Raw genomic sequence first — 18917 nt, 5'->3', positions numbered from 1 at the left:
CCCCCACAATTAATGTCTTTGGATCTATGTGAGATTTGAGGGAAAGTAGTGCTTCTTGGATAAATTTCCATGCTCTATTATGTGGTGAGTAGATGTTTAGAATCATAATATCCTCCTGAAGTTGAGATCCCTTAATTAGTATGTAATGACCTTTATCCATTCTCACTGATTTTTAATTTGAAGTCTATTTTATCTGATATTAGGATTGCAACTCCTGCTTGTTTATGGGGGCCATTTGCTTGATATATTTTATTTTAGCCCTTCATTTTTCAGAATATGTTTATTTTTGTGGGTAAGGTATGTCTCTTGAAGACAGCAGATAGAAGGATCTTGCTTTCTGATCCAACTGGACAATCTATGTCACTTAATTGGAGAGTTAAGACCATTAATGTTAAGGGTTAGGACTGAGAGGTGTCTGTCTGCCCCCACATTTTTCTCCATATTTTGGGGGGAAGCTGTGCTTTGGCTGTTCTTGTTGTGATTACATATTTCTCTGTTTGTGGACTGCTTTGTTGCCTATATTCTGTTCTCGTTGGTTTTCTATGTGTAGAGTGGCTTTGAGGATTTTTTGGAGAGTTGGTTTGGTAGAAATATATTGCTTCAGATTTTCCTTGCTATGGAAGGTTTTTATTTGTACTGCTGTGAATGAGAGCTTAGCTGGGTAGATTATTCTTATTTGGTAGTTATTTGACCTTAGGGCATGGCATACCTCTTTCCAGGCCATCCTTGCTTTTATAGTGTCTGCAGAGAAGTCTGAGGTGTTCTGATTGGGTTACCTTTATATGTGATTGATCTCTCCTCCCTGACAGGTTTAAGAATTATTTCTTTAGTGGCTATTGAGCAGGTATGCATTATAATGTGGCAGTGGGATGACCTGTTCTAGTCTGGTCTATTTGGGGTTCTAAAAGCTTCTTGTATTGGATGGGCCTGTCCTTTTGTATATTTGGGAAGTTCTCTGCTAGGATTCTGCTGAATATATTTCCTAATCCATTGGCTTCCCTCTCCAGGCCCTCCTGTATACCTATTGTTCTCAAATTAGGCTTTCTAAATATATCCTGTATTTCCTGCAGTGATCTTTCATGCTTTTAGTTTTGTTATGAATAATTGTGTGCTCCTTCTCTATGGAGTATAAACTGTCTTCAGCCTCCAATATTCTTTCTTTGGCCTCCTCCATTCTACTATGAAGGCTTTTTACTTTGGTGTCTATCACCTTTGCTTCTTGCTGGTCTTTCTTAATGGTGGCCAGCTCCTTATTAAGGTTTTCTTTTAAGTCTTGAATAGATTGCCTTACCTCCTGGAGTTGGTTCTCAGACTTTTCTTTCCACTCCTTAATCTGGGTTCCTATCTTTTCATTAACTTCTTTGTCCTTCTGCTGGAGTTACTTTATCTTTTTGTTTGTGGAGGCCATGAAGTCATCTATTAGCTTATGGTTGGCCTCATTACATTCTCTAATAACCCTATGCAAGGTGTCCAATTTTTCATTCAGCAGGTTTACCAGCCATGCTTTTAATCTATCTTGAGCATTATCCTATAGGTTATTCTGGGACTGCTCTGTAGCTTGTTTATGTAGAGATGGTGTTGGGGTTTGTTGATTGGCCATGTTCCTTGTGTTTCTGTGGTTAGTTCTCTCCATTTGGAGACAAGAACCACACTGGTACAACAGTAGGACTGGAGCCAACTCGGAGTTGTGTAGATGTATAGATCTGAGGGTTTCAAAATTATGTGTAGGTGTTTTCCTATTTAGCTCTCCTTTTCTTTGCTTGGAGAGGGATATTGTGGCTTCAGGGTTGGGATTATGGATAGTTGTAACTTTTGAGACAACTTGGGTTTGGCTGATAAGTAAACTGCTCCTTAGAGTTAACAAGATGGGCCCCTTATACTCAAAATAGTCAAATGGAATCAATTTTATGGTCAAATATAGAACCAACTGTAAGTTGGTCCAGATATAAACCATTAGGGATCAATGGGCTGGTGCAGATGGAGAAGTAAAGGGTTTAGAAGAGGACTTAGGTATAATGATAGTAGAGGGGTAAGAACAGCTTAGGGGAGGGGTATACGTAGTAGGAAGAGAATAAAGACCTTGTTACCGAGTGTAAGAGGTGGAAAAGAATTCGAAGAAAGGTTATGTAGGGAGTAGCTTAGAGATCAAGATGAAGGTAAGAAAAAGAAGTTATATGTAAGTACATTTGGGGGACTTGTTGAGATTAGAGAAATATTATTCAGATATTATTGGAGAGTCGCTTAATCTAAGTTAACTCCTGTAATTATTGCTTACACATATAGAATGAGGCCTTACTTTGTGTATAGAACTAGGGAGGGTAGCTCTGATGGAGTAGTAGTATAATGTGGAGAGAAAGGAGAAGAGGAGAGTGGGAGGAAAAGAAAGAAGAAAAGAAAAAGAAAAACTACAATTTAGGAAATTGGAAAGTGGGAGAAAAAAAACAATAATGAAAAATAGAAGCTTTAAATGGAATAACAAATCCTAAATCACAATACACATAAGTAACACATAGAAATAAAAACAAACAACAGAGATAAAAACGAATAAAACAAAACAAAAACAAGAACAAAAAACTAAAGAATGTGTTTTTCGGGTTCTTTGGGGGAGCTGTAGTCTCCTCGTAGACCTCAGAGCAGATTCCTGATAGAATCTTGTTTGTCTTGCTGTAGTCCACTTTCCTTGTGGCTTGGTTGGGAGAGGATGGCCTTTTGATGGGGGAGGGCGCCTGCTATCTACAGTCCCACTCTCAGCCGGTGGGAGGGAGTTTTGGGGGTTTCAGGTTTGTAGACTGCTATCATAGGCCTGGAGCTGTGTTCCCAGGCTTTCCCAGGTAGCCACAGGAGCCTTAGGAACAGAGCTTATGTCCGTGTTCTGTTCTGGTATGATCCCTCCATTTTGGATGGGGGCTTGGGTCAGAGGGCTTTGGGATCCCACGCGGAATTGCCACCCAGGGAGTGGACCCAGCTGGGTTACTCACGAGGTCTGTGGCTGGTGGTGCGCTGGACCACACAGCCTGTGCTGTGGCCGGTAGGATGGAGCTGGCGGGTTCTCAGTCAGAGGGTCTGGGTGTTGGCAGGTGCAGGTGGAGGGGGGTGGCTCTGCTGATGCTGAAGGGTCTCCTCTGTGGTAGCGTGGGGAGTCCTGGCGCTGGGGGAGCCAGGTGGAGGTGTGGGCTGAGGGGTCCGTCCTGGTCTGCAGCAGAGGAGGTGGGAGGTGGCCGGCCGGCCGGTGGCCAGCAGCCTTGGGGTGGCTGCTTGCGGCTGCTCGGTGAGTCTGCGGAGATGCCTGTAGCAGCTTGGTGGTACTATGGCTGTGAGAGCAGGTGTGGAGGGAGCAGGTCCCAGCAGTGGGCCCAGTCAGCAGGGTGGCTGGCCCGTGGAGCTTAGAGCGATGGATTGGCTGCGGCTGTGGTTTCCTGGGAGCCTTGTGCGGGGTTGGCGGGGTGGGGGTGCAGGGGGACCCCGCCAGCGCTGCAGTCACGGGCTGACTTTGGGGGCCTGCCCGGTGGTGCCCATTTCTGGCGATTGTAGTGGCGGTATTGCTGAGTTTGCAGGCTTGGAGGTCTTCCCCAGATTCCCTCCTAACTTTCCAGGGGTCTAGGCTTGAGCGCCTTCTTCAGTTTCTGGGTGCTCCTCTGCTTAAAGTCTGCAGAGAGTCCCGGAGCCCTGTGCAGCAGATGCTCCGCAGGGGTCCCGTTCACTGTCTCTCTTTTCTTCTTATTTGCCTGCGAGGATAGTCCTCTGGTAGTAGAAAAAGTCTTTAGGTATTGAAAGTTTGATTGAAGTAGAGCTCTTGAGGTAAAGTGTGACTGTGCCCCTAGACCTTCTTTTGGTCAGAGACACGTAGTGGGGCTACCTGTGAGATCACTGCCATCTTCTCCCAAATCGAGAATTTACCTTTTTTATTTTTTCTTTGTTGTTGGTTGTGGGGCTTGAACTTTGGGCCTGAGCGCTGTCCCTCAGCTCTTCAGCTCAAGGCTAGCACTCTACCACTTGAGTCACAACACTATTTCCGGTTTTCTGGTGGTTTATTGGAGATAAGAGTCTCATGGACTCTCCTGCCTGGGCTGGCTTTGAACCACAATCCTCAGATCTCAGTCTCCTGAGTAGCTAGGATTATAGGTACGAGCCACTGTGGTACCCAGTCATTGTGTTCATTTTGTTCAAGATCTGAAACTGTTATGGTATGTTGAGGATTATGGGATTTAGTGTCTGAATCTGTGATATTTGAGTGTTTGTGTACCATTGGGTAGGTATAACTTTGAAAGGGTGACTTAACCTCAATGAGCCTCAGTCTTCTCTTCTATATGATGGGAATACCAATAACATCCAGCTCACGGAATTATTATGGAGATCAATGAGGTAAGTTACTGGAAAGGTTTTTGCTAATTGCCAAAGGAATACAAAAGAAAACTCGTGATATATAATTTTTATGATACTATAATACTGATGTGCTGCAGCAAAAGTTAAAATTTCACTAATTCAATGACCATTTATTGAACCTATTTGCTAGACTCTGGAAAAATAAAGCTGAGTGAAACATGGATTTGGTCCCCCAAGGTAGGAGTGGCCATTGTTTTTCCCTTTTCATGTTTTCACCAAGTGCTTCATTTATTTTCCACCCAAAATAAATATTGCATGTGATACCTCCTTCCAGTTCTATAACTGCTCTTTAGGCTTGGGCGCTTATCTCTTGCTTAGATTATTGCAGCAACCTCTACAGGGACCTTCTTGCCTTCTGGTTCTATGGTAGACCAACCTTCCCACCCAAACTCATCCTCTAAACAGCCTCCAAATTGGCCTATCTACATCATAGGCTTAACCATGACTTTCTTCTGTTGAAAATCTGTCATTGGCTTCTTGCTGCTGAAAGTGCTGAAAGATAAATACCATGTGTGTCAGTGGTTTGACACATGGCCATGATCCTTAACTCTTAACTTTGTCTCTTAAAAATTCCTTATTTGTCCTTTCTGAGTGGCATCGTCTGACTTACTCAGGCAGTGGACTGTTAATGCTGTTTGCACGAGATAAAAAAAATACTATCTGCCACCTCTTCTGCCTGTATGATTTATCTTTTAGGTTACTTGCTCTATTGGCCAAATTTCAACCTCTTGTCTTCAGGTTGAGTTGAGAAAAATGCTTAATAGTAATTCCTGACTTCAGTTGTTTATATAAGCTAAAGAGGTTTGATGTACTATTTCAAGAAAGATTATACCACTTGAATATGTCAGTAACAAAACTGGGTGAGATTACTCATTCTTCCACTAGCTTGCTGGCATACGTATCCAGTATTTGATGCATGGTGGGAAAACAAAAGTAAGTCTCATAATTTCTATTACAAATTCACAATATCAGTGATTTGGTATTTTCTGCCTACCTTGTGGGCACCTGTCAGACAGTCAATTTCAACTTCTGAACAAGCAGCTCCAAAAACGAAGTAAGGATAAATGTCACCTTCTCCTTTCTCCCAGTCCATGTGAGCTTCATAGCCCCTGAAAAGACAAAGTCCATTCTGTAGTCAGGTTTGTGGGACTTACAGGGAACCATCGTTAAGAATGGCTGAATGAGAGAAATGAGATTGGTTTAGCTATGCCACACGCCCAAAATGTCCTGCTCCTCAAGGTTCTACCTAGGACTTAGAGCAGAGAAGGGACATTGTCCCATCATGAGGAGTACAATCCATTCCACATTCAACAAAAGAGGTATTACTTTTAACTTGAAGCAAGAGTAAACATTGTGAAGCTATTCCATTATATGTCTGCAATTTTTTGGTCGGTCTTGGGGCCTAAACTCTGGGCCTGGGCACTGTCCCTCAGCTCTTCAGCTCAAAGCTAGCACTCTACCACGTGAGCCACTGTGCCACTTCCGGCTTTTTCTGCTTATGTGGTGCTGAGGAATCGAACCCAGGGCCGCATACATGCAAAGCAAGCACTCTACCACTGAGCCACCTTCCCAGCCTCTATGTCTGCATTTTTTAAATAACCAATATAATGTTGATGATTGCAATTGAATAATGGAAAAAATACAAAATAATCTGTTTCCTTCTTTCCTTCCTTCCTTCTTTCCTTCCTTCCTTCCTTCCTCCCTCCCTCCCTCCCTTCTGCTCTCTCTTTTGTGGCTTAAACAACAGAAATTTATTTTCTCACAACTCTGAGTAACAAAAACAAAGATCAAGGTGCCAGCAGGTTGTTCTGGGTTGGGTCTCTGTCTTCTCACACATAGTCTATTGCTATGTCCTCTCATAGTCTTTTCTTTGTGTTTATTCACCCCTGTTGTTTCTTTCTCTTCTTATAGGGACACTAGTCCTTTTGAATTAGGGATCACCTATATGATCTCAGTTAACCTTAGTTATCTTCTTAAAATCTCTCTAAATACAGTTCTATTTAGGGCTATGCTTTCAAACCATGAATTTTAAGGAGGCATAATTAAATCCACAACTTATTATAAACAAGATGCTAAAACTAAAGTCTTGATGGAACACAGATCACATACATACATATGTTATGTATTTACATATGCATTTATATGTATATACAAATATTTGTGTATATATGTATGCAAATATATGCACATATTCTATTACGTTATAGATATGAATAATACAGATTTTTTTTAACTTTGCTAAAAATGTAACTCATGGGACAGTCATGTTTATCATTCTTGTGATCTGTTGTTCCAAAATACACAGTCACAATATGAATGCTGATTATATTTTGGCTAAGTTCTAGCTTCTTGCCCAAGAATACATCTGGACCTGATCTAGCTTCCTGTCATAGCTGGTGTGGCAGGCTACATACTACTACTTCTTTTGAGACACAGTCTCATTGATTTTTCTGTTAGGGTTGGCCTAGAAATACAGTCCTCCCAATCTCAGCTTCTCGTGTTGGAATGATAGGCATGAGCCACTGTGCCTGGCTACGGACTAAAAAGGAGTCTTGCAAACTTTCCTGCCTAGTCTGGCCTTGAACGACACTTTTCTTGTTCCCAACCTCCAGGTAGCCAGGATTGCAAACATGAACTAATGGTTCCAGGACCACAGTAATTTTTTTTTTTGGTCGGTTGTGGGCCTGAACTCTGGGCCTAGGTGCTGTCCCATAGCTTTTCAGCTCAAGGCTAGATCTCTACCACTTGAGCCACATCACCACTTCTGGCTTCGTCTGCTTATATGGTGCTGAAGAATTGAGCCCAGAGCCTCATGCATGCAAGGCAAGCACCCTACCACTGAGCTACCTTCCCAGTCCCCCAGAGTAATTCTTAAGAGAGGATTCTGGCAGTTTCTACCAAAACCAATCAGAAATAAAACCATTTATGATCCTAGAAGGTAAATTGTTTAGCAATACCAATAAGACAGTAAGTTTTAAGGTAGTTTTAATTGCATATGTCAGAAACAGGTTAATGGAAAATATTTTGTTACTTGAACAAGGACATTGCAATAGAGGTCTATCCAAAGATAGCCATTGAGGGAGGGGATTCGGAAGTGAGGAGGCTGAGTGCATAGTAAAAAGGCAATTCAGACTTTGGGTACTAAAATATGGTGGGCAAAGGAAGCAGAATGATGAAACCATAGCTCAATGTAAGAGGTAAGAGAGGGCCTCTGTTTGCTGCTGTTCTTTGAGCAAGTGGAGCATATTTATAAGGGGAAGTTAATAAACTAGAGGAAATATGCAGAGAGAAAGAATAGCTGAAGGAGCTAAGGTGGTCCCAGGAGAGCCTGGAAGAAAGAAGACTAACAGGCAATGAAAAGGTCCACGTAAAAGGAAATAGGGGTTCTGTAGTGAGGCAGAGGTGGGAAGGAAAATGAAGTGGCAACGCAGACGACAGAGCATGAGGGGAGCAAAAAGGTGGGTGAGGCTTTTCTTTTTGCCTGTTGGTTCATTGCTGTTTCTTCAGCTTCCAGGGTAATGAGACCTCATGAACATTCATTAAATATCAATGAAGTGGGTAGAGCATGGAAACAGGTATTTGTATTAGGGAAAGAAATCAAGATCTGGGTTTTGATGATTTCTCTTAAATTTACTTCAAGATTTCAAGTAATTGCTTTCTCCTAAATTTACTTCAAGACTTCCTATAATAGTTTGGTTCCATTGATTTTGGCATTTTCTTCAATAGGATAAAGAAAGCTATACTGTCCATATAACACTCGGATAGATGGTAGGAGAAAGCCAAAAGTCAACAAAAGGAGATTATTTCACAGTCCTTGTTTAGATCTTCAGCTGTTGGGCCAGTTCATGGATGCATTTCTCTCTACTTCCTGGTCTCCCTCTTTGTAATGATTTCCATCCTTTATATCCTCCCACACAGTAGTATCTTTGCCTTCCATGGTCTTGACATGTCATCAGTGGATGTTGGGCCCTTTTAGTTTTAGTTACCTAAATTCACATTCTTTCTCTGAACTACTGGCATTATAGATGACCTCCAGACCCACCTTATCTACTCACCCTACCACTGATGGGAACTGTGTCTTTATAGGCATCAGGATGCAATATTGCCCTCCCTGAGAGATGGGCCAGGCTTGTGTATTCTTATGTGCTAAGAAGGGAGTTTGCTTTTTGTTTGTTTGTAAAACCTCTCTGTTGCAAATTCCCTTCTTCTGATGAACTTTGCTTCATTCCTCACACAATTTGTTTGGACTTCATCTTTGGCTTAACTAATAGCTCTAATAACTGAACATCCATTTGTCAAGAGTAGAGAGCTGTCATTTTATTCAATGCACAGTATATAAACATTGAACTGCATAACTTGAGAGTAGGGATGAGAGGAGGACTAATTTGGGAGAAGGGGTGACATTGATCAAGATGTATTGTACCCATAACCTGGTTTATGAAATTGTAACCTCTTTATACAACTACTTAACAATAATTTTAAAAAAACAGTGCTGAATAATACCAGGCAGCCCTAAAAGCTTTACAAAAAATCCCTTCACTTTGAGCTGTCCACATTTTGTAAAGGACCACTAATATGAAATTTGTAACCTGGTAGCTGCTTTATGAGTAATAAGTCATATAGGAAGTTATTGATCTACCTTCCTGTCATGACATAATACCTCCCTCTCTTTCAATAAAAATAAAATAAGCAATAATAGGCTTAATATTGAAAATGTAAACAACCAAGCACACCTTTCCAAAGATCCTTGTCTGTTCTTAGAGCAAATAACTTTAGGACAACACCAGATACTCCTTACCTGAAATATCCAGTGGCAGAGAGACTAATACTTTGAGTAAAAGCTTCATTGACCTGTAAAAGAAGAATAATATTCAAGGAGAAATATACAACTGGACAAAAAGAAGAAAAACACAGGGGTGATGAGTGGATTGTCCCCAGGGGGTTCTGATACATGCGCTGTGAAGTCTGATTGGCTTGTCTGGCTTCCCTGAGGAGATGAAGTCACTGTGTAGGTGGATCAATTTACAGAACAAATGGAGAGGCAAAGAAAATAAATGTCTGTGGCAGAAGTCTAAATTCAGCTCCCCAGGCAAAGTCTGACAAAGGATCTCCATCTTCCTTTCCCCATCCCCAGGGAAGTGGGCTGGTGCTAGAGCTACAGCTATGGTCAGAACCATGAGAAGAGGTAACTTGGTTGGATCAATGAAGAAGCACTGTCCTTTTGCTCCATCTATCACTGCTCCCTATAGGTTTCCCATGAAACTTCAAAATCACTTTCCCATAGCACCAATTAAGCACTCACAGAGCTTTGTAGAAACCCTGGCCCCATAATTTCTTACCTGGGTCATGTTCAGATATGAAACCTTTTCTCTGAAAGAAAAGCAACAACTAACCCTGAAGAATTCTTATCCGATTTTTTTCCCCATGAAAGCTTGAAATACATATATCAAATTATATTTGGGGCCTTCACTGAAGATACTCTTTTCAAAACTTTCTAACACTGAAGCAAGAACTCCTCTTAAATGTATTGCTTTTCTTCTGTTCATATTGCTAGAAGTGAACTAGATGGCACAGGCTTTACCTTCGTTAGTAATAAATCAGCTATTGGTGCATTTACCTAAGAGCAGCATTTACCTAAGAACAGCATTCTCAGGTAAACCAGTTTTCTGTCCAATAAGAGTGGGTTGCAAGGTGCATTGTGGGTCTACAGCTGCTTTTTATTGTCTTGCTGGTATAAGTAGCAGTATAGTGCTACTTGGGAACTTTATGGAAATTCAGCATCTGAGGCTTACCCCAACCCTACCAAATCAGAATCTGAGGTTTAATAAGATGCACAGATGTTCTGTCTGTCCCTTGAGGATAGAGAGGCACTCACTGCCTTGTGCTGGACAAGGAGGAAGAAGTCAGGCAGGATGCACCACACCAAGCATTGCTTCTACCAAGTGATTCTAAGGAACTCTGTAGGCTTCAGCCATATCCACTCACCCACTCTTCCCAGGTGCCATTAGGGTTCTGGCTGATAATGGGTTCCAGGCGTTTCCTGAGGGTCTGACAGGCATTCTGCAAATCGGGCAGGACATAGAGCAAGAGAGGGTTAGAAGGTGAGGACTAACAAATATCACTTTCTCACTCTATATCAATCATCATGTCCCCCTTGCCCCTCAGATAGCTCCCATTTGGGTTGTCTCCACATCTGGACAGGGGTCAGGCCCTGGTGCCCTCTGTAGGAGTGGTACTAAGGGTAGAGTGTTGGTAGCCCCTGAGAAAAGAAACCAAGGGAACCCACAAAGAGTGCAAACTCTACTTGCCAATTAGACAAAACAACTCCATTTTTATTTGTTTTTTTTTATGTCAGAGTTTCATGTAAAATGTTTTTGCCAAAGATTAAACAAAACTACAACCACCACTGCCCATGGCAGAGAATGTAAGAGATGTTCCAAGCTCAGGCACAGCAAAAGGCAGCCTGGTGTAGAGAAGTGTGGAGTTTCGAATTGGAGATCCCTGGGTCAAATAACTCTGCTTCTTCTCACAATTTTTTTCTTTTTTCTTTTTGTACATTTTTTTATTGTAAAAATGCTGTACAGAGGGGTTACAGTTACATGAGCAAGGTCATGAGTACATTTCCTATGGAGCATTGTTGCCTCCTCTGTTTTCCCCCTGCCGTCCCTTCCCTCCACACCTCCACAGCTACATCCCTCCCCACCCCCACCGGCGAAGTGAAGTTCGTTTTCAACATAGTGTCTTGTACATCTCATTGTTACTGTGGGTCAACTTGTGACTTGTACTCCTCACACCTTGGAAATTTCATTTGTTACTTGAAGATACTAGCACTAGGTGAGCACATCCTCTAATTTTCTCAGGCCAATCCCATGAAAATTTGCTATCTTTGTGTTAACAGCAATGACTCTTTTATTATTATTATTATTATTGTTGTTGTTATTATTGCTTTCCAAAGTGTCTTGGTTTGACATTGTCACTAAAAATAAAACCTGCCTGGAAAGGTTGTTTTACGTATCAAATAAGTAGCCACAGCTCTCGCTTTTCTCTATTACTTCATTCTGGAAGTATTCATTAAAGTTGTGTGGAAGAAGAGTCTGGAGCCCAAATGGCTACAGAGCCTTTAAGTTACTCTTGCCATTAGTATCAAGCTCAGCTGATCAAACCAAGGAAATCTGTTGGCTTTCAAAGTGGGCACTGAACTTGCCCTCTTCCAGATAGTAGTCCTTTGGCTCATGAAAACTTCTGCCCTCACCAGGTGCTAGTGGCTCATGCCTGTAATGGTAGCTACTCTGGAGGCTAAGAGCTGAGGATCACAGTTTGAAGTCAGCCTGGGCAGTTACAATGTGTTTGGGGGGGTGGGGGGGGAGGTGGGGAGGTAGGGAGGGAAGTGATGGTAGGGGGAAAATAGAGGAGGAGGTAACAATGCTCGCTATGAAATGTACTCATTACCCTACTCATGTAACTGTAACCCCTCTGTACAACATTTTTACAATAAAAAAAAGTCAATGTAACTCTTATCTCCAATTAGCCAACAAAAAGCCAGAAGTGGAGCTGTGGCTCATGTGGTAGAGGTCCAGCCTTGAGTGATAAAACTAAGGGACAGCACTGAAGCCATGAGTTAAAGCCTCAGTAGTAGGACACACACACACACACACACACACACACACACACACACACACACGACTTCTGTTCTCTGTCTTGGTAAGAAGGCATCTGTGATGGTCTTTGCTGTCATGTCAGGAGGTCTTTTCTATAGAGACTTATCACATTGTCTTACTCATGGATAGTAAAATGGCAAGTTTGCAGAAGTGGAACCAATTACATTCAAAGACTGCAAAGAGATGCCTCATTGGTCTCACACAGAGCTCAAGATACAGCAATCTCATCTGAGGATTCTCCCTAAGCCCTGCCTTCTATGAGGGCTCCTACCAGCCAGGGAAGGAAGAAAGACTGGCTCATACACTCCACACTTCAGATGAGGCTTCGAGAAAATAGGTAACGTTGCCTATCTTTGTGAAATTAGTCTTAGGAGTTCTTAAAGTAAATTAAGGAAAAATAGAATTTATGCTGTTAAAATAACACTCCGGTGCCCACTCTGTTGGGTGCCACAGAAAAATACTAAGAGATGGTGTTTTACCATGTTCTTTCCAAAACCCATGAAAAAGCAGCAGGAGTCTTTCTCCAGGGCTCCATGGGAAAAAAGGTCTGGGGACACACAGAAGGCTAGGAGCTGTGAATCAATACCTGCACAGCCTTTCCATTGACATCTGCCCCAGTGGATGCTGCCGTGGCAATTGTGTTGGGCACAGTCATGGTGTTCATCTCGCCAAGGTGTATGTAAGACATTGGGAGCTGTAACTCACGGCTGGCCACCTGCCCAGGAAAGTAGACACATGGATGTACTGGTTCAGAGTAATAATTTAAGCCTGCTAAGTTTGTTCTGTTTTATAAAGTGATAAGGAGATTTCACCATCTATAGTTTGGATAGACATAGTCAAGTCAAATTTGTAAAGAATTTAAAAATCTTTCTCTCAACTCTAAGGCCTCTCAAGTGTTAGGGGTTAGGAAAATATTCTTTGATGTCACATGGCAGGGTTGAAGGAGGTTTTTCCTGAGAGAGGAGAGCCATCAAAAACAAAGCATAATCACCCACAGAGAGGCCTGCTGGATGGATGGCTTGGGTCCATGGCCTGGAGGAAGGACCCAGATTTATTACAGGTGCAGTATTGGAGAAGGAAACAGCACCGGGAAGTGTGAATTCACTGTGTTGATTAGGTACAGGAATTATCGGAGAACACTGGCTGCCAGCAACTGAGCTTCAGAGCCCAGGAGAAATTCTAGCTGTTGCATTCAAAAGAAAGGAGCTGCTCACTGATCTCCTGGGAAGCTAACTTTTGGTGAAACCTCTCTTACTAAAGAAGGGAGGAAAAGCCTTCTTCTTGAGTCCCAGCCGGCTCATTTCCACATAATCCCAAATAGGCAACAGTGTGGGCATCTGATCATTGCCTCACAAAGCCTAGAATCTGGTCAATATTTTCTACAGCCTAATTTTGGCTGACTGTAAAATGGAAACAATCTCTCTCACCTGTATCATTTTGGTGTTAATACCTTGTCCCAGTTCGACTCCACCATGAGCAACTAATACAGACCCATCTGTGTAGACGTGAACCAGAGCAGCAGCCTGAAAATAAAACCAGAAATCACTTAACCCTGCCATCTGGACTTGATTTTTTTTGTGTGTGTGATGTTGGAGGTAGAACCCATGACTTTACACATCTTCAGCCCTGTATTTGAACGTTTAATAGTTAAGCAGTCACAAATGAAGTCGCTAAAGCTCCTGAAAGCCACAATTTCACTCTTATAGGATCAATGGTTTCATCAAAATGTGTGTGCTGCCTATATAGAGTGAAGACCCTGTTCTATGAGAACTGTGAAGAAATGTAACCGTGCCCTGTCACATGGCCCTCTACCATCTTCAACAGCCTTAACTAGCTACACTTTGCATGCCTGCTGGGCCTCCACCCCATCTGTGAGTCTATTCAAAGTGTAAAGTTCAGTTCAACAAGTAGAGCTGACTACTCTGTGAGGCATTAACAAACGGACCCATAATACAAAGATCCAGGACAACCTAGAGTGCTCCATGTTTTGTTGGGTTATGGGCTTTCTTGGCCATCACTGGTCACTTGGAGATGGACATCCTATCTCATTGAATAATTTTTCTTTGCTTCATTTTTTTACATCTGGGGAGTAAAATGACATGCAGAGAACTAGGATAAAATACAAGAATAATACAAAGAATAGAAAACAAAATCTCACCTCTCCACAGCCTTATTGTGGACATACTATGTGGCTATAAGGAAAACTGATAAATGTGAGTCCACAGACTTTTACCTACAATTCTCAACTCAAAAATTATTTTAAAAAGTATGTTTGGTAGGGAAACGTAATCTTATTTCACCCAAGGAGGTGAGGTACATAATTTTAAAAAATCTGTCAGGTAGGCACCAGTGGCTCACACCTCTAATCCTAGCTACTTAGGAGGCTGAATCTGAGGATTGTGTTAGAAGCCAGCCCAGGTAGGAAAGTCTATGAAATTCTTATCTCCACTTAACTACCAAAAAGCTGGAAGCAGAGCTGTGATTCATGTTGTAGAGCACAAGCTGTGGGCAAAAATGTTCAGGAACAGTGCCCAGACCCTGAGTTCAAGCTCCAGGACAGGAATGCATATGCGTTATCTCTCTCTCTCTCTCTCTCTCTTACACACACACACACACACACACACACACACAAAATCACTACTGATATAGTGATTCAGGTATAGTGATGGTTATCTACAATCCTAGTGTTCAGGAGGTTGAGGTAGGAGGATCTAGAGTTGAGACTAGCTTGTGACACACAGCAAGACTTTTGTCTCCAAAATACAGAAAGAAAACCGTACAAAATTTTACTTAGTTTGAACAATCATGTACTTCACAGAAGACATATGACTGTTCTGTTGGTATATCGCTGGACACTGCCTATGATTATAATAAATAGTCTACAGTGCATGGTCTTTTACATTTGGTCTCAGAGGTTTCATAGGAGGGATAATAAACATGTGCATGTGTCTAGTTAAGAACTCAAACACTCAGAAAGGTACAACTTAAGGAGTGACTGTTCTTCCTGTATGGCTAGGTATGTTGAACATTTCTTTATGTATTTATTGGCCTTTTGTACTTGTTATTAGCTGGGTCATAGAATTTTTAAGACTTAGGGTTTGAGTTTGTTGTATATTCTGGTTGTTTGGCCCTTGTTAAATGTATAGCTGGCAAAGCTCTTGCCCATTCTAAAAGCTACTTTGTTGTTATGTTTTTGTTTTTGTTTTTTATTTTCTATCTCGGAGCCTGAACTCTGGGCCTGGGCGCTGTCCCTCAGCTCTTCAGCTAAAGGCTAGTGTTCTACCACTTCAGCCACAGTACCTCTTCTGGCCTTTTCTGCTTATGTGGTGCTGAGGAATGGAACCCAGGGCCTCATGCATACAAGGCAAGCAAGTCTACCACGGAGCCACCTTCCCGGCTCCCTTTTTAGTTTTATGATTACATCTTTTGCTATGCAGAAGCTTTTTAGCTTGATACAATTCTATTTATCAATTCTCTCTCTTATTTGCTGTGCCTTTGGAATTCTGTTCAGGAAGTTTCTTTCCTATGCCAATAATTCCAGTGTTTAATCTTTCCTATAGTAGTTTTAAGGTTTAAAATCTTACATGAGGTCTTTGAATCACTTTGAATCGATATTAGTACAAGATGAGAGTCAGGGATCCAGTTTCAGTCTTCTGCATATAAATATAGTTTTCCCAGCAACATTTGTTGAAGAGGTTATCTTTTTTCCCAACATTTATTTTTAGCTACATAGTAAAAAATATCGGATGGCTGTGGGTATGTGGGTTCATTTCTTGGTTTTCGGTTCTGTTCCATTGGTCTTCAGGGCTGCTTTTTTTGTTGGTAACAGCTGCTTTTGTTACTATGGCTCTGTAGTATAGTTTGAAAACTGTAATTGTGATTATTCCTTGCTTTTTTTTTGCACAGAATTGCTTTGGCTATTTGGGGCCTTTTGTGCTTCCATATGTATTTTGGGATTGATTTCTCATCTCTGAGAAGAATGACATTGGGCTTTTTATGAGTATTGTTTGAATTTGTAGAATTTTGACAGTGTGGACAATTTTATGACAGTAATAAGTACGATAATAAGTATATACTAGAGATAATTCCAAAGCAAGGCCTATTTCCCTCCCTCCCTCCCTTCCTTCCTTCCTTCCTTCCTTCCTTCCTTCCTTCCTTTTCTTTCATTGCTTCTACTGGGTTTAAATTCAGAGCTTCATGCATAATTATGGTGCTTGGAGGGTACTCTACCTCTTGAGCTACATGCTGTACACCCTTACCCCTTGCACCCCAGTCTGGCTTATAACTGGTGGCCTCAGAGATGGAGTTCGCAAGACTTTTCTGCCCAGGCTGTCTTTCAACTGTGATTTTCTGGATCTCAGCCTCCTGATTAATTAGCATAAGCTTGCTCCACCAGCCCTTGGTACAATAACGTTATTTTCACTGAGAAAACAATAGCTACCTGTATAAATACTTTTTAGCAATATTCTCTGAAAGGAGGTGTATACACAACCACCTGTGTGGTTAGGAGTAAATGATGCTTGGAGTCTCCTTATCTCATGGGGTTGTCTGTAGTGTCACAGTTTCCTGAACTAGGTAACATAGAGATTTAGGCATTACCTCTAGAAATCCCTCATTAAAATACCCTTTACCCGGCTGTTAACATTTATGACCTCAGCTTAGATGTTAGAAAGAACAGAGAAGTAAAATTGTGGACAGGTTGCTAGAGGTTAGAGATGAGGGTCAGGAGAGAGGTTATTAGGAATGTTCTGGGAGACAGGACATATCAGATAAGCAATTGGACATTGTGTATACACATATATGTGTATTTACTATATAGATAGGATATATACATATATCAAACTTAATATACATTTGAATTTTAAAAAGGTGATTTTCTCTGAGCTTTCTGATAGCAACTTTTTGGTGTCATCAATCACCTGAAAAAATTTATTTACAAAGAAATGTTTCCGCAACAATGAGAAGTACAAGTTGTCATGTCGAAAACATGGGGGGGGGGGGGAGGGGAGGGTTGTTGGGTGGGGAGGGGGGAGTCTGGGAAGGGATGTGAAGGGTAAACAAAGGAGGTGGCTGCAATGCTTGATAAGAAATGTACTCATTATCTTGCCCATGTAATTGTAACCCCTCTGTACAGTATGTTCACAAAAAATAAAAATAAAAATTAAAAAAAAGAAATGTTTCCAAATCACCTGTTGGCAAAGTGCAAATAGAGCAATAAAATTGCTGAAGGTGACGCATGGCCTCCCTGGCTGGCCGCTTAATGTACTCTTTCCCAGAGCTCATGGGAAGTGGTTGCTACAAGCAATAGTAGTCTTGGCTTCTAGACAAGGAGCCCAGGAAGGTTCAGTGTAGCAATATATACATATGTGCACCTGTTTTACTTCAAATGTAATCCTACAAAACTCAATTCTTGTAAAATGGTATTTATTAAAATCCCACTAACAGGTACTTAGGACTTTAAGTAACAAGTACTTAGGACCTTTTTTATTTTTCCAGAAAAGTACTGACCCTCATCTGAGCCTGCAAATGTCCAGGGGGTAACTAACTAAAAGCAGGATAAAAGCTTGCTATTCCTGCATCTATTTTACAGCTGTCTTCTTTGCTCTGAGTCTCTCTCCTACATTCACTATGGAATCCAGGAAGGACAGGCCTAATTGATAACATCTTGTGACAACAGTTGAAATTTCACCCCAGCAACAATGACTTTCTTATCTGCATTGCTCCCTTTGGGACACTTTGATAATGATTAGCCAAACTCTACTTTTGCTGGAACTGTTTAAGAATTACATATGCCTCTCACCCTTTACCCCAACCTTATCTAAACTGTGCCTCTTCCTGCAAGGTGCCTAGCCACACAAGGAATGTCCTTCTCTGCTCTTAACTACTACTAATCTCTTTATTTGGTGTATTATGGCCAGACCTGGCCTGTGGAATCCCAGAATTGGATCTCTGGCCTAGAACTACTCATTACAATACTTTTAGGGGACCTGTCTTTGCCTAAACTTGGTGGTACTGATTTTGAAACTCTTAGTAGCTTCTGGCTATTTCTGTAGTCCACAGGTGAAATATTTGGAAAATTGACAGACACCAATAAGGAACCATTGGCAGACCTGTTGAGGTTTCTGTATATAATAATCAGTGATTCCTTTGTGTTGGAAAACTATATAGACCCTGTTTTTTCCTAGAACTTGCAGAGCAATTTTAAGAAAGCAAAGAAAGACCCAACATTCACAGGAATTCTTCCACTTCTTAATCATGTAACAGTGTATTCACCCATCTATTATTCACCCATCCATCCTCCCATCTATCCATCAATTCATCCTTCTTTCTTTGCACATTTCTGTGACTTGTGCTAGGCTGGGCAGTAAATGAATGACCATGACAAGGGGCTCTCTTGCAAGGACTCCCTACAGAGAAATCAATAATTTCAGCATAGTGTCATCATAAGAATTAAGAATCAAGGGTAGGCATTGAGCATAAGAAGTTGTTTCCAGGATTAATGTTCAAGGGTTACATAAAAGCATAATAAATGTTAAATGAGATTGTGATTTAAAGAAATCTTCAAATGATCTATAAATTAGATCTGTGGTATTTGCCTTGCAGACAATGATTTTACAATGAGCTTTCTGTCCTACTATGCTCAGAACTTTTGTTCAAGGCTACTTGTAATGTAATATGCTGTTCCGGCAAACCAGCACATGTGAAAATGTACATCTGTTACAGAAACTCTACCTGCTAATCAAACTGTCCTTCAGAGTTTAAGCCAAATGAAGAGCTTCCCAAATGTCACCCTGACCTTGCCAGAAATGATTGTCTAAGAATTAGGAGTTGTTAAGCAACATAATTGTGTATCTGCCAAGATCATACAGATAGAAA

The 18917-nt window shown here is 41.4% G+C and overlaps 1 protein-coding gene across 1 annotated transcript in view; it reads right to left on the bottom strand.

Annotated features, from left to right (window-relative positions):
- LOC105983958 (aldehyde oxidase 3-like) overlaps window positions 1-18917 on the bottom strand; it is an 89655-nt gene that overhangs the window by 19449 nt on the left and 51289 nt on the right. The window contains exons 27-31 of the mRNA XM_013014025.1: window positions 13469-13564; window positions 12628-12756; window positions 10369-10443; window positions 9182-9234; window positions 5378-5492 (exon numbers count right to left, since the gene is read on the bottom strand). Coding sequence (XP_012869479.1) covers window positions 5378-5492; window positions 9182-9234; window positions 10369-10443; window positions 12628-12756; window positions 13469-13564 — 468 coding nt within the window. The remainder of the gene's footprint in view (window positions 1-5377; window positions 5493-9181; window positions 9235-10368; window positions 10444-12627; window positions 12757-13468; window positions 13565-18917) is intronic.

The sequence above is a fragment of the Dipodomys ordii genome, unplaced genomic scaffold (genome assembly GCF_000151885.1).
Source record: "Dipodomys ordii isolate 6190 unplaced genomic scaffold, Dord_2.0 Scaffold1, whole genome shotgun sequence".
NCBI lineage: Eukaryota > Metazoa > Chordata > Mammalia > Rodentia > Heteromyidae > Dipodomys > Dipodomys ordii.
This window is presented reverse-complemented; position numbering and strand designations above follow the sequence as displayed.